This window comes from Aplidium turbinatum, chromosome 17 (genome assembly GCF_918807975.1).
Source record: "Aplidium turbinatum chromosome 17, kaAplTurb1.1, whole genome shotgun sequence".
Taxonomy (NCBI): Eukaryota; Metazoa; Chordata; class Ascidiacea; order Aplousobranchia; family Polyclinidae; genus Aplidium; species Aplidium turbinatum.
In genome coordinates, this window is record NC_137488.1 from 9,104,051 (window position 1) to 9,128,169 (window position 24,119).

At 36.4% G+C, this 24,119-nt stretch overlaps 1 protein-coding gene across 1 annotated transcript; it reads right to left on the reverse strand.

The window, feature by feature from the left end:
- Positions 1-239: 239 nt before the first annotated feature.
- LOC145786155 (enoyl-CoA delta isomerase 3, peroxisomal-like) lies at positions 240-17,874 on the reverse strand. The gene is made up of 8 exons (XM_082597806.1): positions 17,769-17,874; positions 17,261-17,453; positions 13,434-13,506; positions 13,102-13,242; positions 6,315-6,490; positions 4,326-4,536; positions 3,272-3,415; positions 240-1,637 (listed from the first exon to the last, which is right to left on the reverse strand). The coding sequence occupies exons 1-8, from the start codon at positions 17,872-17,874 to the stop codon at positions 1,488-1,490; spliced, it is 1,194 nt and encodes a 397-aa protein (XP_082453932.1). The 3' UTR covers positions 240-1,487.
- Between the last annotated feature and the right edge of the window lie 6,245 nt (positions 17,875-24,119).

Genomic DNA, 24,119 nt, shown 5'->3' on the forward strand with positions numbered 1-24,119 from the left:
TTTAGTAATGTCGTTCGATAATTAGACTCTGTAACGAAATAATAGCCTTATACTATGTTATTATTATAGCCTACCTTAGCCTAACCTAATCTTTGAACATGGCGAAAGACTTATTCAGCATTGCTTTCGATGTGTTGTTTTCCAAATCGTATACATATAAATGAAGAATAAAGCTACTTTCTTTATTAGGTTTTACGGGGGGCGATCGCCCCAATCGCCCCCCTCTGGATCCGCCCCTGGTTCAGGATACAATACTTTATTCAGAAAAAATGATATATAGGCACACAAACAGTTTCAGCAATGAAAACAAATATAGGTTTATAAGTTTGAAATAATACAACAGTTAAAACTATTCACTTACGTGTTGAAGATTTGATGTAATGAGAAACTGCTATTTCGCATAGTTTGTGTTTTTCAAAATTATTTTAACCTTTAGCTAATGTAGTTTCCATCATTTTAATTGCATACAATGTTATTTTAGCTTGTATATACTATACTTAGCTATTGCATAAACTGACAACATTTATTTCTACATCTATTATCATTAGCATTTTAATTGCAGTACATATAGGACGCCACGATTTCGATTCCTTTAGTGACTCCACACTAGTTTTAGTGGTAATACTTTCAATTGTCAAATGTTGCCAGGTTTATTAAGGTTTAAAACTTCAACAAATTATTAGTAATCTGGATACACTTTATCTACAAATTATTTTCGTATTGATGGGCTATTGTATTTCGCAATAGCCGGTGGAGAATAAACATTTCGGAGATGCAAACAAAATCTTGCCTTTGCTAATGTTTTGACGGTATTAACATTTTTCAACTTAAACATAACACTGGGTAGGTCTTGAATAATAATAAGCCAATGTTTGACACGTAAAGTTCGTTCACTAATGTTGTAATACTGCAATGTTAAAAGAAGCTAGCGGTTATCAAATTAGTGCAACTAAGCGCAAAACAAAAACACTGGAAACGATAAAAACAATGGTCTCTATATACTGTCCTTTCCAATTTATACTTGGTATTTTTTAACTATGACAAGAATGTAATTTATAGTCTTAGTAGTTATTTACAGTTGTACTTTATGGCAATGGCAAACTATAAATCACATGGTTTAGGTATTTAAAGTCCAAGTAAGGTAAAAGTGGTGCCATATTTGATTCCAGGCATTAGGCAATGATAAGATTACGTTTCGGCAATACGATAGCCTACAAGACATTCAACGATACATGATTTTTAAAAACGATACGGGATAGGCTTATTTTAGGTTATTGTTGGATTACAGAAAAACCTAAAATAGAATAAGCCAGGGACGTAGCCACAGAAGGGGGGGGAGGGAGGCTAGGGGGAGCTAGCTGCGTCACTAAAATAAGTCTATTCATTTTAACTTCTTAAGGGGGCAGTTCTACTTAGAATCGCATTTTTCGTTAACTGGGTGATTGTCTAAGTTTCATCAAAGACTGTTTTGTCAAAGTGAATCGTCTTTATTTTTGTTTCTGCAAAAACTTCTTTGTGAAATCGATGCTTTCTTGCGACATGTATCGTTTCAAGATACGCTCGGTTTCCTGCTTGTTCACTTCATGTAATGTCTCAAGGTGAGGCGCTCGAATTAACGCCTTGGTCTGTATCAAAGTCTGCAAAAGCAAAGTTCAATATGAATAATTACTATCTTGAAATTTTCAAGCGCATGAAACAATGTAACAAACAAACTTGTTGCCGCATGTAACGACTTCAAAACACTGCGCTATCAACATGGATATGACGTATGTAGAGTAGACAATCGGTATCCAGCCTATGCATAGGATTAAAAGACAACCCTGCTTGATATTTTTTTCGATAATGTCTCATATCTATTGCTTAGTTCTGATATACACCGCATGGTAATTGGTAAACAAACGGTGTTACAGTAGTTTCTTAAGCTGGTCAGTTTGAGCTCATCGGTATCGCACCAGTAATTCATGCCACAGAAATCTCGACCAGTGTTTATTGCCAGTAACATCAATTTTCTCCAATTTGTTGAATATTATTTAATATTTTTGAATGGCAGACTTGCAAAAAACGGATCATATCTTTCGTTATTAAACTTTTTTGTTTGCTACGGTTAGAAGAAGAAGAATCCAACTTTAAAGATTTTGTTGATGTCAAAATCTTTCGACAATTATTTAATGATTTTGTGTACCGGTTTTGGTTTTGTTATATGATTAAAGACACTGATTTGTCTACTCAGTCGCAAACGTGAAAGATATTTATGTGAGGATCATTTGTTTTGTTGAAAACTCCAGAAAATCTTGATAATTTTTGCTTTACTTTATATTACTCCGCATTATGAGGTTTCATAATCCTTTACAATCGAAAAATATGTAGCCTACCACCACCACCTTTTTCATAAAGTGAAAAATTACTTGATTCGAAAATTTTAAGATTATAGTTACGACAAACAGACCTTTTACAAAAATCTCTTTCACACTTCTGACTTCACTTATTCAACCTTGCAAAAATTTCTTCACCTTGGCGAGAACTATAGACTACTTTAAGAAGCACCAAAGGTGAGCATACGCTACTTTAGAAGAAACGCGCTACCCTCTACCGCTACTCGGACCCAAAGTAGCGCGCGTTACGTATACTCGCTACAAGTCGATATAAGTAACGCACTACCCGCTACCGCTACTCGGACCAAAGTAGCAAAGTATTTCAGCCTTGATTTTTTACTGCAGCCGCGTTTTTAGCAAAAATGTAGCGTGCTACTGCTACCTCTACAAAAAAAGTAGCAGCACTAGTAGCGGTGCTACAAAAATAGCGCGCTACTGCCCACCTCTGAGAAGCACTGCTATGGTGAGTATACTCAGGTTTGTGGTGACGCCAGAAAAATAGCATTTTCTACTCACCTAAAAGCGTATTGGTCAGTCAGTTGTAATTCTGCATGTCGCTGTATTAATGCTGTGCCGTCTTATTATAATGTTATTCCAACGTTTTAGACTACTTTTGATACATGAGATATCTTCTGTTGGTGCAATAAAACTTTTTGTGTAAGTAGAACAGTTTTAAATGCTGGTTAACAAATTGTCTGCCGGATGACATAGACTCAACTCTGCAATCAGCAATTAACTGATCCATTGGAAAATCTCCAACTTTAAAGGGAGATAGAACATTCTTAGCACATGACGTGATAAACGTCGTTAGATAAATGGTAGAGTATGAAAACTTTCGTTCTATTTTATTCTAAGTTATTGCATGTTCTGAAAAGGATTAAGATAAGACATATATTTACATCAATGGAAAGAGTGGTCATTGTCTTCAATCTTTCATCAATGGAATCCTCGAAGCTTTCTGAAGAAAAAACTTCATTGACGAGTCCAATAGCTTTGGCTTCATCTCCCGTAAGTTTGCGACTGAATAACAAGATGTCGCATGCCTAAAGGTAAACAACAACTTGCATTGCATCTTTTTAGCAAAAAACGTAATCTTGTTTACAACACATCAATAAACGATAAAAATGTAACTCAACTTTAACAGCGTTTTACCGTTAGATGGTTCTACCTAACGGGAGTTCGACTTAGTCCTTTTGGTGCTTGTTTGGATCAATAGCCTAATCTACAGTTCTGCGGGTAGTAGAAAAAGCTGGAGTAAAAAGGGAGGCTCACAGAGAAAAATGTGATTTTACCGTAAAAGTTAGTTTCTATTTAATAATTTAGATGTATGTCAAATGAATGCTTTCTTCAATGGTTTCATGTTGCGTAAAAATGGCATTGTCAGAGTTTAAAGCATCACAATAACAAAACATCAAAACAAAAGCAACGAACATGAAAGTAGCTCTTTCGGGAAGTGACTATCCCAGCAGCATAGGCTATAAAAACTTGGTTTAAGTATAGGTTCTTTAAAAAAGCTGACTTCATAGACAGCAAAATCCCTGATTTTAACGTTGATTCAACGTCGTCAGACGTTGGACGCACTAACCACTAAGCCACCGAGCCGGTTATGTCATGCAAGAGATGACCCTCATGCACATTACATTGCTCAATTAGCACAAAAGTGCAACATTATTTTGAAAAATCTATCCGTCCCGCTTTGGCCCGCATCCACTTTGACCGTCTTACTCCATGTCTATGTACAGTAAAGCTGCTGTTTTTGGAATAAAGTTTAATTGTTTAGCTTTAAAGCAGTTGTGTATGAAACGTGTGTTCAGAAACTAAGACCTTTGTAGGCCGAATCAAGCCTCCGGGCCAGCAAAAACAAAATTTTCTACTTTAATATATTCTGTTTATTTAAATTTAAACATACCAAACTGAAAAAGTATTTCTATAGGCTATGCCTCTTTTTCTTACTCTGGAGTAACCCAAAATTCTTGGAAAGGTGTATGTTGAACAAAAACCAGGCACTTGTCCTATTTTTGATCCAAAATTTGAAATGACAGCTCCTTCTTTCATATACACAGCATCAAATAATCCAAGAGCACTTGCTCCTTGTGCATATGCATTGCCATTAATTCCACCAATCAAAGGCTTTGGAAAGTCGATAAACGTGTCAACCAAATTTCTAAACATAATAATAACCGTTAACATAATGACGTTTAACCCAAACTAAAAAAAATCACCACGAATTCTTAAAATCTTTTCATATCTGAAGTTGGTTTGATTTAGTATGATGAAGGTGTTTACTAGTTTTACCACGACAACCTACATGTAGCTTAAAAGACTTGTCAACCTAGAAATCTGTTCGCGGTCATAATCAGAAAAAGCTGATGAAATATGGATTTCTAACTGTAGGCAAGTGTATTTTAAATCTCTTAAAGGACAGTAATACTAAACAAGTCTGAAAATGAGGTCATTGAATTTCAAATCATTGAAAAATCTTGATTTCAATAAAAAGACAAATATTATTCTTGTACCAAAGACAAGCACGACGCAACAATACAACAGAGTTGTTGAGCATTATCACAATCAATTATATTTTACATATTTACAAATAATTTTAACAGTCAAACGTTTTTGGCTTAACTTAAGCCCTCATCAGTAATCTGAAAATATTTATAAAAATGCAATAAACTTCAACTTCTTGAAAGTAACTAGCTACCTGACTATAAGCATCAAGAAATATGCAGCAATTGAAAGCAATAGTGTGGAAAACAGGCAGGCAGGCAGGCAGGCAGGCAGGCAGGCAGGCAGGCAGGCAGGCAGGCAGGCAGGCAGGCAGGCAGGCAGGCAGGCAGGCAGGCAGGCAGGCAGGCAGGCAGGCAGGCAGGCAGGCAGGCAGGCAGGCAGGCAGGCAGGCAGGCAGGCAGGCAGGCAGGCAGGCAGGCAGGCAGGCAGGCAGGCAGGCAGGCAGGCAGGCAGGCAGGCAGGCAGGCAGGCAGGCAGGCAGGCAGGCAGGCAGGCAGGCAGGCAGGCAGGCAGGCAGGCAGGCAGGCAGGCAGGCAGGCAGGCAGGCAGGCAGGCAGGCAGGCAGGCAGGCAGGCAGGCAGGCAGGCAGGCAGGCAGGCAGGCAGGCAGGCAGGCAGGCAGGCAGGCAGGCAGGCAGGCAGGCAGGCAGGCAGGCAGGCAGGCAGGCAGGCAGGCAGGCAGGCAGGCAGGCAGGCAGGCAGGCAGGCAGGCAGGCAGGCAGGCAGGCAGGCCGACAATTGGCCGACAGGACATTTGGTCGACAAGACATTTGGTCGACAGGACATTTGGGTTAGGATTAGGTTAGAGTTAGGGTTAGGTAACCCTGGGTTAGGGTTAGAGTTAAGGTTAGGTTAGGGTTAGGGTTAGTTAACCCTTAGTTAACCATCACCCTAAAATGAATCGTTCTGTCGACCAAATGTCCAGTCGACCAAATGTCCTGTCGACCAAATGTCTGTCGACCAAATGTCCTGTCGACCAAATGTTTGTCGACCAAATGTCCTGTCGACCAATATCTTGTCGACCAAATGTCTGTCGACCAAACGTCCTGTCGACCAAATGTCTGTCGACCAAATGACTGTCGACCAAATGTCTGTTGACCAAATGACCTGGTACCGCTGTGATGACGCTCTTTTTAATATTAAATTAGAGCCATTGATAAGTAGAAAACAAAGTATCTTTTTTATAACTCAGAAATATGCCTGGGCTTACTTCCAGTTATGCCTGAGTATGTAACGAACGACACGACGTTTATTCTCTATGAGTATAGCCTATTTGCAACTACAGAAGAAATAATTTTGCTCCACTGTATCTAAAAAAATTAAATCAAATTAACAAAAACTAGTCGCATTTTCTGAATCAGAGGCTCTGAAATATCCTAAAGTCACGCACATCCACTGCCTTTAAATAAAAAAAATTGTTGGCTGGTGCACTCACTTCCAAGCATTCGTTCCTTCCACTAGAACAGGATGCACTTGACCAACTTTTAACACTCCTGCAACTTCTATATCATTTCCGCTCGTAAAGTGGTCGCCTCTTCCAGTCAGCAATGTCACTTTGCTGTTATCATCGTCAGCTGCTGTCATCATGATTTCTTTGAGGTCTCTGTACATCTGAAATATTAAAAGGATATTTTACACAAGTTGTAGATGAGAGAATTTGATTATATAAAAGCGTAAAAACGCAAACACCTGCGAAAAGGTGTAATATTATGACATCACAATGCGTGTTGTTTTTATTCTGAAGTAGGCTCACTTGTCAAAAAATTTCAAGTTTAATTTTAGCCCTGATTTTAGAATGTAACAAGATATATTTAGATTTATGATAAATAATTTTAAAATTTTCATCCAAAACCTATCATCTGAAAATTACGTTTTTTACATTAATCAGGTAGCAAAAATCGCCTCATGTTGCATTTACATAAAATTTTGCTTACAGTATTTCAAGTTCAAATATTACATGCTACTTTGCTAAAACTCGCCAATATGTCGGAAAATAGCCACAAACAGCTTTTCTGGTCTACAGTAGATTTTGCGATAAAATACGGTAGTTCCCATTACGATTTGTGCGCATGACTACGCGTATGAGCAAAAAGTGTCATCAATGCAAAACAGTTTGTACGAAGCTAGTTACTTAAACCGCAGTAAATTAAAGTTTTTAACCAATAACCTATCTCTAAAAATAACTTTAAAAAATATAGATACTTTTTGTTTGTTTTGTTATAAAACTGATTGAACTTATCAAACATTTTTCGGTTTTCACTTATCTAAGGACAGCTTCTTGATAAGTTCCTTGCCAAACAATTTCCAAACAGAAAACAAATTGTCATCAAATGCACCAGAACCATAGACGTAGAAGCTAAGGGTGCAGGGGTGCAACCGCACCTCTAAACTTTTCAATTAGTTAAACATTTGGGCAAATTTGATAAAAACTTGGGCAAGAGCTTTCAGCAAGTTTCAAAATACTCATTAAGATTAAAGTCATTTTTAATTTTTTGCTCAAATAATGATTATGCAAATGTCAAACAAAATGCAAGCGCACCCCTAAACTATTCAATTAATCAAAAATTTAGATAAAATTTCATAAAAGTTTGGGCAAGAACTTTGAGTATGTTTCGAAAATTTCCTTAAAATTGAACTTATTTTTGATGTTTTGTTTAAATAATTATTATGCAAATGTCAAATAAAATGCAACACCCTTAAACTATTATAGTCGAAAATTTGGTAAATTTTGATGAAAATTTAGATAAAATTTCATTAAGATTGAACTTATCTTTGATCTTTTACTCAAATAATCAAAGTTATACCAGACTATTGGGAGCAGTGTAAAATTTTTAATCAAGCGGTCTATGCTTTATCGCAAAACCACTTGGGCGCATTTAATTATATCTGGGGAAAAATGTTTTCGCACCCCCAAAAATTAACTTTCCCCTAAGCCTATGACTAGAGTCAATTTCCCACTAATAGGCAAAGACACCTAGTGTGCCGACCTTTAGGGTACAAAACACTAATTTTTGCCTTCAAGAAACAAATTGAGAGCTATTATTGCCTACCAAAGACAATAAAAACAAATATGCCAACCCACGGCGGCGAAATTAAAAATTATTATTGCCTACCAAAAGCAATAAGAACAGATATGCCGACCCACGGTGTAGTCCGGGCTGGTGAGGTTGACCTGTACTGAAATACTGAGTGGAACTTTTTTGTATAAATACTTAGAGGGGTCCTATAGGAACAATTTTAGAGATGTTGCCACCTTCCAAATCCTGGGCAACATCTCGATTTCGTTTGGTTTCCAAAGTCCATAAAATCGGGAAAATTTGCCAAGACAAAATTTGAAAAAAATCTCAATTGGTCCAAACATAGGCATGTTATACATCATTTTAAAAGATTTTTTGTCCAGATTAATAATATTGAGGTCTAAAGTTATTCACAAAAAACTCTGATCAGTTTATCACATTTTCTCCCATCATTATTTGTTCAATTTGTTGGCAAATTGTGTAAAAATAGAACATGAAGTCATGGTATTGCATTGTGAAGTTCATTCTAAACTGCTATGGCATGTCTTCATCACCCTTGTTTGGAATATTTGCATTGAGTTTGTTCTCTCATTTTATTTCTTTTGGTTTATTCAGAAAATAAAAAGTAATTTGTCTGAATAATATGCAGAGTATGGAATCCCTTTGTATGTTTCAAAGTAGGCCTATATTGGATTGTTCTGATACGCACAAGCTAGTGGAGGCACAATTGACATTGACACGTAAAGAATAAGCAAAACAATTCAGCGAAAGAAGAGGTGATCACTTTCATGAAACATTGAATTCAAGCAATGCCTTATATTACCATCAAAATTGTTATCTTACTTATACATCAAACAATCATATCGGGAGATATCTGAAAAAGAAGAACAAAAATCAAGAAACGTCATATGTGAAACGTAGCAAACGATCTTCAAGTACATTTTTTTATTTCAAAAAAAAATTGTCTAATATGTGGGGAAGCATGTGACATTGCGAAGGTAAAAAGCATCCAGAAAGATGGGAAAAGAACAAAAGCTTCTTGTGCAGAACTGCCGATCGTGGAAAGGGAAAGCTATCATTTAATGACGTACTTCTTCAAGTATGCTTAATTGCATTTGAATTTTGTGTTGTCTGGAAAATGTTTTGTCGAGTTACAAAACAAATCTTGCTTTAAACAATGTCAATGAATTCCGAGTGTACTTTTTTAATTCTTTGGGATATGGCCATGGTTCAGTAGTATTTAGAGATTAGTATTAGATATTTGCATATTTAAAATTGGATAATATTTCTTTGAGCAATGTTTGGAACGTGGTGATGCAACTGGAGATTTAGTTAGAATCAGAATAGAAGGTGCATGTAGCGACTTGCATGCAGCAGAGGTATCAGTGTTACTATTATTATTGAGTCATTATAGTTTTTGAAATATAGTGATATCTATCAACGTACAGCCTTTTTTTGGTAGGTAGCACAGTGATCTTCTCTGAACTTTGTTTTTGTCTGTGTGGTGCAATATTCCTTCTTTATAACATGAAGCAACTGTCTTTAATTGCCCATTGTTTTGTTTATGTCATTTATACAGGTACCATGAAAAATGTTTAAAGTTATTCCAGAACCCCAAAAAGATCGCATCAGCAAAGCGTGATAATTCTATCAATTCACCAGAGATCTCTGCTTTCAAGTACGTTTCGAGGTCAATTAGAAACCATCCAGACAAATCATGGTCATCTTTGGAGCTTCACGAGATGTACAGGGCCCAAGGAAGGATAGAAGGAAACCGATCAAGATTTATCACTAAATTGAAGGATCACATGAATGAAGAAATCTATGTCTTTTCTTGTCCAGGAGTAGCAAGCATTATGATGTTGAAGCGAAAAGTGTCCCATTTGGTAAAGGCTGTTTCTGAAACCGACAACGATGACGTTGATACGCATAAGCTAGTGGAGGCACAATTGACATTGACACGTAAAGAAAAAGTAAAACAATGCAGCGAAAGATTCGTCAATGAGTGTCCTTTCAAAGAGAATAAAGGAAGAGATTCGTAAGCTGCCACATTCCAAGAAAGAATACAGTGTTATTGAACCCGAAAATCTCATGGATGAATGCAGCGAGACTCTGATGATTTTCTTGTCAAATATATCTCCGACTTTCGAAAGAAGTTTACCTGCTGCTATGATTGGACATATATTGACCGCTGTGGTAACAAAACGTTTCACAAAATTACAATTGGCACTTTCACTTCTAGAAGAATTCAGCAGTTTTTCAAAATAATGCTTCTCCAAATCCCTCTTTTTCTTACGATTTTTTATAAAAAAAATTGAGAATTGTTAATTTAAATAACTTAAATTCAATGTGATTAGAACTTTTAAGACCTCAATATTATTAATCTGGACAAAAAATCCTTTAAAATGATATATTACATGCCTATGTTTGGACCAATTGAGATTTTTTCCAAATTTTGTCTTGGTAGATTTTCCCGATTTTATGGACTTTGGAAACCAAACGAAATCGGGATGTTGCCCAGGGTTTGGAAGGTGGCAACATCTCTAAAATTGTTCCTATAGGACCCCTCTAAGTATTTATACAAAAAAGTTCCACTCAGTATTTCAGTATAGGTTGACTTTAAAAACCCACTTTCAGCCCCGGACTAGTGGTAAAATATTGAAAAATAATGTGACGTTGTTCTAGATAGAGATGTAAAAAACGTTTTTTTTTGTTTTAAAAAAAAACGAGCTCGTTTTTTTGTTTTTTATCGTTTTTTTTGTTTTTTATTCGTTTTTTTTGTTTTTTTTTACCTATTTTGACATTAATCGTCACAATATGTAGCATTTAAGGTAATCTCATTGCAGTAACACAACAGATTATTCATCTGAGGACTCTGATCTTGCATAACTACTTCGTCGCAGACAAATAGACTCTTACTACATCAGATTTTTGTTAGTTTCACTAAATTTGTTCTTGTTCCCAAATAAAATAAGTTTTCATCTTTGATGTTTGTTTTGTATCTTTCTCCTGCATTGCGAGAATATGGGTAAAACTTTATATCTGCCAGGAAAAGCATTATGAAGCATTTATTCACTCTGTGAACACTGAGCAGTGCTGAAAAACTCCACTTTAAAGGGAAAATTTCTTTATTCAGGATTGGTAGTTACTATAGCAATAGTCAACATGTACATGGGTGGTGGGTATTTGAAAGGAATATTTTCTGACAAATGCACTTACTTCTGACAGCTAAAAATATCAGTGATAAGATCTCTTGCATTATGTCACAAATGATCTGCAAGAAGCATCAATGACAAAGTGTCTAAGACCTTACAACACACGAAAGGAATAGGCTACTTCTATTTCAACATTTATGAAGCATAGCCTATACATCGTTGCTAAGCTATCAGTTAAAAAACATGTTTAAACAAGCTATTGGCAATAGCTTGCATTAGTAAATTACCACAAACAAGGTAATGTGTGTTCTGAATACTGCCATCCAGTGGCGTAGCCAAGGGGGCTTTTGGGGGTTTCAACCCCTCTTTGACACGCGTGTGACGTCACGATATTGAGAATGATGATTTTAGTCTCTTTATGTCTCTAAAACAAAGTTTGCCTAATTTTAAAAGAAACTGCATTAAAATAGCGAGTTTTGCCAATACCAAACATTCAAATATCAGATGAAAACATAGAGACTTATCTTTATTTCCGAAAAATGCCGAAGAAAACATGATCTTATTCTTTTGCTATGCCACCGGACAGCACTATTTTACAGGAATATTCATACCTACATTTTTGTTGAAAATGCCCTCAGAATGCCCCAAATTCAAAGTAATTTTTCAAAATTTTCTGGGGGAAGCCCGCCAAACCCCCACCGCTGGGTGTGGTCTTGGGCGAACACGCTGACGGGCTTCGCCCGCCTGCCTTCAAAACCCCTCCCTTTCAAAATTCCTGGCTACGCCACTGCATTGCCATCTTGTTTTTGCCAAATTTTCGTCAACCTATTAAGTGTGTACAACAATAACAAGTAGGCCTACCTGTAAACTAACACCGTAGGTTACCTTCCATAAAGGGCACTTCCATAAAAAGGAAAAAGAAATTAACTCATGTGCATTATGTCATGTATGAAATTGCATTAACTCAATGTTTGTCAGGTCTACTGCCACAAACATGCCTGAGAATGAAGAAGAAAGAAAGTGAAACAACGTAGTGCTATGCAGAAAACATATGCTGCTGCTAAGCACAAACACTTAAGAATTTCAGCACACCAATAAAACCATTTTTACTAGTTTAATGTTTTTCAAGAGCACTATAATGAAACTAAGCTGCAAATTGTAAAAAATTTGCAACTTTTCCAGAAAAATATGAAAAAAAACAAAAAAAACAATAAAAACAAAAAAACGCGTGTTTTTTTTGGCCCAAGTTTTTTTTGCATTTACAACTCTAGTTCTAGATCACGTGGCTGCACTGCAAAGGAATCTGACTGTTGTTATGAAAAGTAGTACGGCGGCTCAACTACAACCAGCTTCATACAAGCTGTTTGCATTAATGTCACGCTTTCTGCGCATGCGCGTAATCATGCGCACAAAGAAAAATGACCACTTTCCCGTGTTTTACGATGAAACCAAGACCAGATTAATGCTTACGGCAGTCTTGCAACATATGTGTTTTAGTACAGTAGCAAATAATGTTTCTACTTTAAATGCTATAAACAAAAAGTGACGTCTATACAATATTAGGTAATTAAACGCGAAAAGTAATTTTCACGGTAAGGTGTTTTTTGGCCCGAAATTTCAAAACAAAAATTTCCAGAGGTCTTAGAATGTCCTGTTGCATTTTAAAACTAGGGTTATTTATAATGCATAAGAAAAATCGAGGCAAAACTTAATTTCATTTTGAAAACATGTTGAAACACTTTAACATTGACAGACAATCGATAACAACTTAATAACATTGAATTGCATAATTCAAAATTAATACAGAAATGAAATGTTATCGATTGTCTGTCTATGGTTTTTAAAAAGTACCTCTCTACCAAAGCTATACTTTAACATTGAACGTTAGTAACACAACGCAACCCATTTAACATGTTTGGATGCTTTTTTGATTCGAATATTCTTGTGAGTTGCATTTCTTTCGAAAGGGAACAAAGCAAGAATTTTTTGCCGTAACGAAATACTGTATTTTGAAATTTAAAAATGTTTTTGTGTCAAACATCCCAACTACCTGAATCGTGAAAGCATTTTTCTTTTCCGGACGATTTAAGATTATTTTTGTTATTCCTTCGCGTTGCGTCACATCAAAGTACGGCTTTGATAATTCATTCATCTTCTCATCATCCTTCAATAACCCATCCTGGACATTGATCTGTAAAATGCATGTATTGTTTAAAAACAAATTTGGGCACAAAAATATCTCAATCAGAGTTAAGGGAATTTCTTCTTTTTTCTGCAAAATAAACCTACTGTATAAATATTAATGGCCCACATAAAATTGTTTAGATAGGTAAAATTTTGAAAAAGTCAATAAGCTACGTCAGTTAGTTCTTTGCAACCTACATTGTGCAGTTTTCTTTTTTGTGGTAGGTCGGTTGAAAAAAGTGCCAATGACTTGGAACCAGAAGAAAACAGGCTGTAAAACAACAACTTGGTAAGAAAAATGTATTTTGATGGATAGACCTAGCAAAAAATTATTCATAGTGTTGTAACCTATAGCTATAAGTTAATGCAAAATTCTGTCATATCTTCACTATTGTATAGCCTATAGTAGCTAACTACATTGTTAGTGAACAGATTTGACATCGATTTTATGATGTAAACTTACGCAGCAGGAAGATGGTGGATTGAGCTATGCCAAACAAGTATCCTTTATTTGAAAGCACCATGCACTTATAAACTTTACAAGTACCAGTAGCCTACTGTAATTAGAAAATATGGCTTTGTGGCCATAAACTGTAATCAAAATCTAGAACTCCTGATTTTCACAGAGCAGAAATATGGAAATGGAGGAAAGCGGAGAAATTTAAATGAACGCTTAGCCAATGCAACATTCTCTTTTCAAAATACATAGGCTACGTCAATAAAAGTTGATAAAAAAATGATTGAACAGCATTTTACTACGACAGGAGGATTACCTCTAAACCAGTAACGCAGCGTGAGTATTTTTTTGGATGTTCACTTTTTCATTAAACTTTCAAGTTTACTTGTATTTAAAAATAAAAAATAAATAGTGGAGGTGACTTGGTTGAACCGCACCCAGGGCTTTTTTAAATACAAGTAGAGTGAAGTTTGCTGAAAAAAAAAAGTGAACATTCCATAATATGGTTTGAAGAACGTAGCCTGCACTAACCTACGTAATACTCTAACTAAGAAAAGTTCAGCAGCTTTTTGAAAAACTACCTTCAACGAAATTCTGGTCGTTGCTGCACAACACAAGCATTGAAATCCATTAGACAAGTTTATATTTAAAACATCAATTAAAATGTTTGTAAGTTTTCGAAACAAATTCCAAACAAATAATAATAGTTTTAAAAAAGTAGCTACCTTGAATGAAAGTTCGCTTTTGCTGTTCTTCCCAGAACTTTTTTCATAATTGTCTGAGCCATTGCTATTGAAGTAAAGTGAACAGAATAACCTTAAACCTAAACAAAAATTACATAGCCTGGTCAAAAGCTTCAGCCTATTGTAAACATTTGCCTCTGAGTATCAACCTGCTTTTTCTGGCAGAAGATAAAAGGAGATAATTTTTAAAAAAAACAAGAAAAGAGTATTTATACGATACAGCATTGCTTGATTTAAACTTGTTCGTGCTAAAATTTTGTTGATTACCATTTTACCAGCGCTGTTCTTCATTCCTTGCAATGAATTAACTCTTTTCTAAATAGAGATTCATTTCGATGAGAGCCATGGCCTACTATAGTCTACGTGTGTACGTGCGACCCAATTTGAGTAAATTTTTAGGTTAGATAGAAACACTACGCAACACCATTTTAGTGAAAATCAAGTCAAAAGCAAACTTACAAAATCAATTAATCATCAATTTATTTATTAACTTGACCAAAGCAATGTCCCACCTGTTTAGATTTACGTGAGTCTATCCGCATGTTATTGCCATTAAAGCAATGAATAAGATAATGAAAATTTAAGGACTCAGCAAGAATGAGCACAGAATTGGAAAGACCAAGAATCGACCCAATAGACGTAAGCTATCTCCCAGAACCAATAGCAAAACTCTATTTTTTTATAAGCAAAGAGCTTTACAAAAAAATGGAATGGCAAATAAGCTAAAAAAAATTACAAAACTTTTGCAAAATGACCTTACAGTAATTAAATACCCAATATTACACTAACTAGTCCTATAAATTTCATGCCAATGTATAAATAGGTATTTGTCTCACTCTGAGCATCGTTAAGGCGGGTATTGTGCAGGAATGAGAACAAGCGTGCAATGACATGCTGTATGACGATTTTTCAAACGTGATGTTCTGTATAATTAAAACCCAAAGCATCATTAACTATTCTTTACAGTGTTGAGATCGTTGGCAAGAGAGCCAATTAAACAAAAAAAAAAATTATTCTGAAAATCCCACATATCAGATTTTGCCATCTTATTTTTATCATTTTATCTTTTTTTTTTATAAAACTAAAGGTTATCCTCGAAATTTCAAATATTATAACAAATCTAGGTCTGCAGTTTAAAACCATATCTTACCCTACAAAAGGTAGACTATAAAACTCTTTCACTTAAGAGACTAGCAACATTGGACAAGTTAACTTTGAATTTTTATATGATTTAACAAAAAATTATAAACTCATGCACTTAGTATAGTAAACCTTTATGATCTTTAAGTACGCTTTATAGGTATATGTAATAACGATGTGTATACAAAAAGTAAATCGTTATAATTTACGAACAATGTGTACCAAACCAATTATTCATAAAGTTCCTCCTTTTGCTCACATTCTCAAAACAAATCAAGAAACAAATTTGATGTTTTGATGTTTATTTTCAAGTTTTAAATGCCGCACTAACGTGTCCCACTGGTGCCTATATAACCCGAGAGAGCAGTGGGACACTTCACAATGCATTTAGTGCAATAAGAAACTAGTTGCAATTAAAAAAAGAAAGATTTTGCATAGCTTTCATGCATGCATTTGTGTCTTACCAGGCATTGTTGCGATACTTTACATCAAAGACACGTTGAAATAAATAGTTTTAATAGATTGACTCAACAAAACTCTCAAAATTACAAAACCAACACTACCAAAAACAAAATAGAATACACAATGGCATAGTTTAAATGTCCCATAACTTATAAAAAAAATAAAAAATAAATTTTGTTAACACTATCATGCGTTGTGTTCTATATGTCGTATATATATACGTTTATACTGTCTCACAAGTCCTTGAATAAAATATCTCCCTGATACTTGAACCTCATTTTGAAATATTTTTGCCTCTCAGTCGAACACTTGAAAAATTAACTTTGCAGTTTTTGCTTAATAGAAGTGCAAGTTATAAAGATTAACTCGACCCTAAAACTACTTCCTAATAAGTTATTGTTAAATCAAAAACACAAGAGAAGTCTGACCACTCTAGTTTATTTAAAGGAGTAAAAAAAACTTTTTTTAATATCATTCTTGAACTACAAAACATTTTGCCTTTAAACTAAGTCAAACGACATTGACAGGTAGGTATCTCGATTCCACACTCAAAATTTCAGTCATTTACGTTCATCACGGCTCAAGAAGACGGTAGTGTCCCATTGGTCACCGATCTCCTCTATGATCTTCTATGGAAAATACGACACTTCACGTCAACAAAGTGATTATCAGATGAACGTTGCAACTAGTGCTAGAAACGATAATTGTCCTGATGAACACCCAAACTTTTCAGTATTCAATTTAGACCTGATGAAAAACTATTCATGCAAAGGTTTGCAGAAATTGTGCACAAAAATTACGCACATCCTCTTGCCGCAGAAAAACAAATTTCAAAACTGTAATTGTTCATCAGATTTAATACTGTAGAGTAACTCTCCCGGAGTGGTAATATAATAAAGTCGACTTCACTAGAAAGCTTTGCACAATATATATTCTTACTAGAAATAGTTGCAAAACGTTTGGCATGTACCAGGAAACAAGCTATAACACGAAAATTGACGTCACGACGCTATTTTGACGTGGTCCCATAAGCAACATTTCGATTGGTTCATTTGAGGTTGCCAACGTTGACACTTGAGAGTTGATACATAAGGTTAAAATCTCCATGAGCATGATTAGCTTCTACATACCTTAATTTGAAGCTTGCAGACATCACACACAATGTATCGGAGCTAGAATATTGTCACTTTTATATAGAAAACAAATAAATATCTATGACTCACCTATCGTAGCTAGGGTATGCTTTTGAGTTCTGGTTATGCGACTTCCTGTCGTCCTGCTTACGCTGCCTATTGCCCAATGATCCAAAAAGCCTTTGCACTGCTTTCCTTTTTAGGTGCTTGAAAGATTGATCTCCTCTTGTGTCGAACCAATAATTATCCCGTTGCTTCCCGAAGAACAAGCTGATTTCCGACACTGGAGGTCAACAGTAGATCAAATCACTATCAACTTAGGACATTAAAAAGAGTTTTTCGGCAAAAAAAGAAAACAAGGACTGTTTTCATTGATCTAACAGCAGCCTATGACACCGTTTGGCACCTTGGCCTAGTCTACAAAACTACTCCGCCTACTTCCTGACAGACGTAGAGTCAAAATGATTATGGAGCTCATTTAAAACATGAGTTTTACACCAACCACCTTAAGGAGAAAACTTAGTAGGCTGCAGCAGCGTCTAAAAAACGATGTCCCACCGGAATCAGTCTTTTCACCCCTTCATTTCAACGCTTTTACGCAAAATCTGCCATTTAAATCCGACAAGCATGTATATGCTGATGACCTGGCCATTGCATTCCGCAATAGACTGACAATCATTAGAAAGGTTGTTTAACCAAATCATTGTTACTATATCAGGATACTAAAGCTCAGCGAAATTAAAACTGTGACGGCACAGAGTTACAGTTACAATTATTGTAATTGAATGTAATTAATTACACATTTTCATCTAATTGTACTTACAGTATAATTGTAATTTCAACAACATATATGGTCCAAATTATAATTACATTTGATAAGTTGCATGGACAGTGGCGCCGCCAGACCTTCAACAATGGGGGGGGCAAAATATTGACAACGCAAGACAGTAGCGTAGTCAGAAAAGGGGGTGTTGACGGCCGGCGGGCAAAGCCTGATGGCGTGTTCGCCGAAGGCGACACCCAGCGCCGGGGGGTCTAGGGGGCCTTCCCCAAAAAATTTTGAAAAATTACTTTCAGTTTGGTGCATTCTGAGAGCATTTTCAACAAAATTGTGGGTATAAATATTCCTGTAAAATGGTGCTGTCCGGTGGCAAAGCACAAGGATAAGATCATGTTTTCTTTGGCATTTTTCGAAAATAAAGCTAAGTCTCTATGTTTTCTTGTTGCTAATTCCAGGCTGAGATATTTGAATGCTTGGTATTGGCAAAACTCGCTCTTTTAATGCAGTTTCGTTTAAAATTAGTCAAACTTTGTTCTCGTATCTTGATTGCTTTTTTTTGCGAGATTATTACAGTTTTATTATTTATCAATTTTCTCCTTGGTTGATCTAAAAAGCGATCTTATTCCGGTAAGTCACTAACTTTTATGCTTCAAAGTCAAACCAAAGTTTAGAAAATGTAACGTCATAGACGTCATACATCTTGATGAGTGTCAAACAAAAAGCTTTGAGACAATGAAGTTAATTTATTTCTGATATATTCTAGTTTTGTATAACGAATAGCTGTTTAGACGTTAATCTAGATTCTAGATCGAACAAGCGATCTCAGCAGTTACAGATGGCTTGCACCCTCGCACAGTTTGACTTGAAATTACATCATAGGCTAAAGCTTTTCTTGCAAACAATGTATTAACATCCCTAAATTCAATTTGAAAGGTTGAAACCCCCAATCCCCCCTCCCTTGGCTACGCCACTGGTGCAAGACATTGTTTTCTACTGCTATTGTCTACTGCAATATGGCCTACCAAAAGTCCCACATTTTTGACATGTCTGATCTGTTGAAAAAAATAAAATTCAAAATAAATCACAGTTTGATTCCGTATAGGACTTGCAACTGCCATTGCTAGCGAAATTCTGCCTATCTTTTTTCCAGATTGAAAAACCATTTTTTACAAATGCACTTTCTGATTATCCAACAGTCTGTTAGTTAAATATGCCTCATGATTTTGACTAGTCTGTTAGTTGACAAAGAAATGATTAAATACTGTACTGAAACGCTGTGAAAACGTTTTTCCATGCTTGGAAAATACAGATGTCAAAACATAGTAGTTGGGATCTTACTGGGAATTGGCCTGTTAAAGTGGCTACCCAAAACAACCGGTTCTGTCAATACCGAAACAGCCTAATCAAGCGACCTCGAGGTAGAGATTCTCACTTCTTCAAAGGAGTGACTATAGTGTTGACAAGTAATAATTCTAAAGTGTTAAAGATAGCGGTCTTTAGGTGAATTAATTCCGACTTTAACCCGATCTTTACATATTCCTAATAATAACCTTAATCTTTTGCTCTTCAAGGCGGGCGAATCTGCCCCCTTCATATCTTGATTGATTACTGGAAGCCCAGTAATGCCATGGACTTGGTTTTTCTTGACTTTTCCCAAAACGGCAAAGCAGATCTGATGGTGTAAAATTTGATAGGAAAAGTTGTGTATTTTCTTAATTCAACATTTTGCTCAATTTTTGCTGCTTCTAGCCAACAGACAGGGAGCCCGCGACGTCCACCCTAGGTGAAAAAGTTACCAATTTCTGTTCATACAGCGATGTCCGGTGGTATGTGGGTACTCATAATCTGGAAGTCTGCCGGGCCGCCGGTGGTGGGTGTGGGAATGGGGGGCATTTTTCATGGCCCAAAAAATGCGCTAGGTCAGCTGAAATAGTTACCGCTTGAAACTTAGTTGGTTGTAAAGTAAATTGTTTCTAGATGATTGTCTGGTATGTGACAGACATTTTCGGTGGTGGGAGGGCTCTGACAGACAAGTTTTATACCCCCCAAAATTTGCGCTAGATCAGCTGAAAAAGTTACCGGATAAAACCAATTGAAAATCAATGTGTGAGTGTTAAGCTTCACAAAAATGTATGTGACAGACAAATTTGGTGGTGGGTGTCCCCTGAAAGACGACCTGAAATAGGTCTAGGTCACCTCCAGGTTTGCTTTAAGTCAATTGATAGGAGGGATTTGTTAGCTGTGCTTTTAAAGTACGGTATACTAAGTAACAGAACGTGATTTATCTACTTTATTTGTCTACACAAATAAAAATAGTTTCAGTGCAAGGAACTACATCAAGCGTTTTTGCATCTGCTTGGCTCACTACAATCTCAGCCAGTAAATCAACCGTTTTCTACATTGGTTTAACGTCTGCAAACGTTGAATCAATTTAAAAAAGGGTTGATTTGCTGTCTGGAATATGGAGAAATCCGGTTGTTTTACTTTTAGTGAGTTTGGTGATTGGAATTTTACAGCCCTAGTGCAAGCTGTTAAATTAACTTAGTTTGAAAGGGATCGTTTGCTTTTGTGTCACAGTGGACAACGACACATTACTAACAATTCACTCCTTAAAGCGCTTGATCATCTGACTATACCCTAACCATTTAGCTGTGTGATGACACTTTTTTCGAAACTCCCTACAATAAGCTACCATATGTCATCACAATGATAAATTATCATGTACTCTACGATTTTTATTCCTCCAAACCGTTATTCCATGAACAATACTTTTCAAAGAGGCAGTCAGTGACAATTCACTTCAGTTTAAGCTACGCAACAAATCAGCGATCTAACGAGTATGGATAAATATTAGTAGGCTAAGTTGAAGAATATGATACAAAAACAGTGTAAAAAGCATCCTTTCGAAAAAACATCAACAGCAAATCAACCGTTTTTTTCATCAATTCAACGTCTGCAGACGTTGAATCAATGAAAAAAACGGTTGATTTGCTGTCTGGGAATAATTAGTGTACGTTATTAGCCAATACAAGTATTGCTACTACTTGTGCAGTTTTGATTTATGTCTGGTAATGCCCAGGTAATGTCTGCAATCATCATCATCATCATTTTCAGCCTGTGAGAGCCCACTGCAGAGCGTAAGCCTTCCCCTTTTCATGCCAATTTACATGATTACGTGCTAGTTGGTACCAATTGGTTGTATTGCATTGTTTGTCAATGTCGTCCCTCCATCTCACTTTTGGTTTTCCTTTCTTTCTTTTGGTTTCTCGTGGTGTCCATGTTGTTAATTTTTTAGTCCATCTATTGTCCTGATATCTTGCTATATGACCTGCCCAGGACCATTTTAATTTCTTGATTGTGCTTAATATATCTCGTAATTTCGTTTGATTTCAATCATCGTAACTCTGCCAACCGCTGAGGATGCGACTAAGGTACCGTATATAGTACTGTAACTATCACGATAAAGGATGGTATTTCGTACGCGACATGGAAGCGCTTGATTTGAGATTAACTCGTATACAATAATATCGCGATTGGCAACGCAAAACTATAGATTAGTAACCAACATGTTGCTAATTTAACTTTACGTTGACATACGTCAAACTCTTTAGGCTCACACATCTTTTTTCAGGTCAACTATGGAAGACCTGGAGAAGATCAACTATGTTTTATTTGCTGTAGCACGACTTCAGACGATGCAAAATGTAAAGTTGTGAATGTAACAATCTGGACTTCATGAAAAAACATTGCAAGCATTCGACTACAATTATTATCATCCGATTGCTTTTCTGTCACCACACGTAAAATCATTCAGACAAGTTCCTCTGCGTTACCCGCAGGTGTCTATCATCAGTCATGTCACAAAAAGTTCACCTGTACAGCAGTTAAAAGAACACTTCAACCTAAGGCAGTTGCTTTATCTTCTGCTAAAGTCGCTAAAGTTGAAACAAGATGCAGAAGCTCGCTCCTTAAGTCGGACAAAATAGGTTTATTGAAAGGATCCTGTATATTTTGCTGTCGTAAGCAAAAGAAATACAAAAAAAAAAGAAAATACCGTTAAGGTCTCAACGATGGTTGGATGCGAATCACTGTAGCCAAGAGCAGTGTTTTCTAAAAACGAAAGGATTAAATCACTAATTCGTAGTGGTGTGGACTTAATTGTCAAAGAAGCAGGGTATCACAAGTCTTGCTGGGTTCATTTTGATAGAGAGACAAAAAGCAATCCTCAAACCACCACAAACTGGAATATTCATCTCGCCAAACTCACAACCTTCCTTTCCTAACAATATGCGAATTTGTTGAGGAAGAGATGCAAAAGCAAAGGCCAATGCTATTTTCAATATTATTTGATCTTTACAAAGATGAGTATTTGGTAAATAGAGGAAATGATGTTGAGCTATGGTCTAACACCACACAGAACCTTGTGAAGAAAATTTCTCATAAGTTTGGTAAAGCACTAACAATAAGTAGGCAATTTTATTTACACCTCACTTCTCTCCGCCCAAGAAGAAAAATATGCTCTGATAGGTGATTATAGTGCCAATCAAGATGATCAGATTCGAACAGTGGCACTTCTCTTACGAGGTGAAATATTGAACTTACGAGCTACTCAAACCAAAACTCCGAATCCAACAATCATAGAAGGCTTGAAAGATATGGCCCCAAAACTTCCCGAATAATTGCAACTCTTCTATACCACACTATTATGCGGGTTGAAATCCAAATTCAGTGATTCTCACACAGACACAATGGAAAGAAAAGTAGAATCAATGTAGTCAGATGCTGTGTATAACGTCAGTCGAGGTCATGTAAAGCCATGTAAGCACACAATACTTGGTTTAGAAGCAATGACAGGTTCCAAGTTAACTTTGCAGATACCTAACAGGGAAGGCCACACAATTAACTACAATGATGTGAAAAGTTTAGAACCGGAATTTGCATACTCCGCTTTAGCACAGGAAGAAAGTAAGAATCACGTTCCGTGGGAGAAGCATCTGATTATATTCAGGAAATAATGGATAAAGAGTCCATCTTGACATGCAAAATGAAGCCGCTAGATATGTATTGATTTAGCAAAAGTAAAGATTTTGCAACTCCACTCTATTCTGGTTTCATGAGCATTAATAGAGTGGATTGTCTACCGCTACAGCGAATATGTTACAAGGACCCAATAACAAGATTACCAACCAACAATAACGTTGTTAAAGAAACACTGGTTACTGGTTAGAACCATGAAGGTTGCAACTGAAACTCATCAGCAATATGCCGTGGTGACGTATGACGTAGCTGTTGCACACCCCTGGTTGCACAAAAAGCCTACTCCAATCAAGCCATTGAAGCCCCTCTTTTTGACAGTCTCCTCATTATGCTTGGGAATTTCCACATGGATCTTGCATTTTTCGGAGCAGAAGGAACCTTCATAAATGATTGCGGGATAGAGTCCATATTGTCGGAGTCAAAGATCCTTGCCGAGGGATCATTACAAGGGTTCATTATAAGAAAGTTTACAACAGGTGTACTGTACTCGTGTGCACGAAATTACAGCCAAGGTCATGGAAAGAAAGCTATACGATCGATTCTTGACAACTTTAGATGCAGATAAAATTGACAACTTCCAGCAAGTCATGTCCACTATTCCAACTGACCCTGATAAAGTAGAAGTATGTTTGGCCAATCCAGTCGTCACCGAACATCGGGTAAAGTATGAAGAATGCTTTAACAGGTCCATGAATGGAGTGTTTGGTGAAACCTGTCAGTTCTGGACACTATACGTGTTCTTAATAAACCGACTCTATCGAGAAGTGCAGAGGTGCGTCAGGATGAACGACGTAAGTGGTTACATGGTTATTAATTGTACCAATACTTCTAGAAATATATTTCGCTCTGAATTGTCTAAATTATGCAAGATGGGAATCGTTGTTCTACAACAAACTAAAAAACGCGGATCCGAAACTGAGGGCTATACTGGATTATGGTGCTTTCTCAGTTAGGCGTACCAAAAAGGATTACTCTACGACGGCAGTCGATTTGTCTTTAGAGCAAGCTGCGAACAGGGACGCTGCGTTGCGAGTAAAAGTAATAATTGGGTTTCGGAACTCAAAAAGTGCCATAAAAAGATGTTGTGGCACAGTTACACAGAGACCTGCTTGTGTAACAAAGTCAAGATAT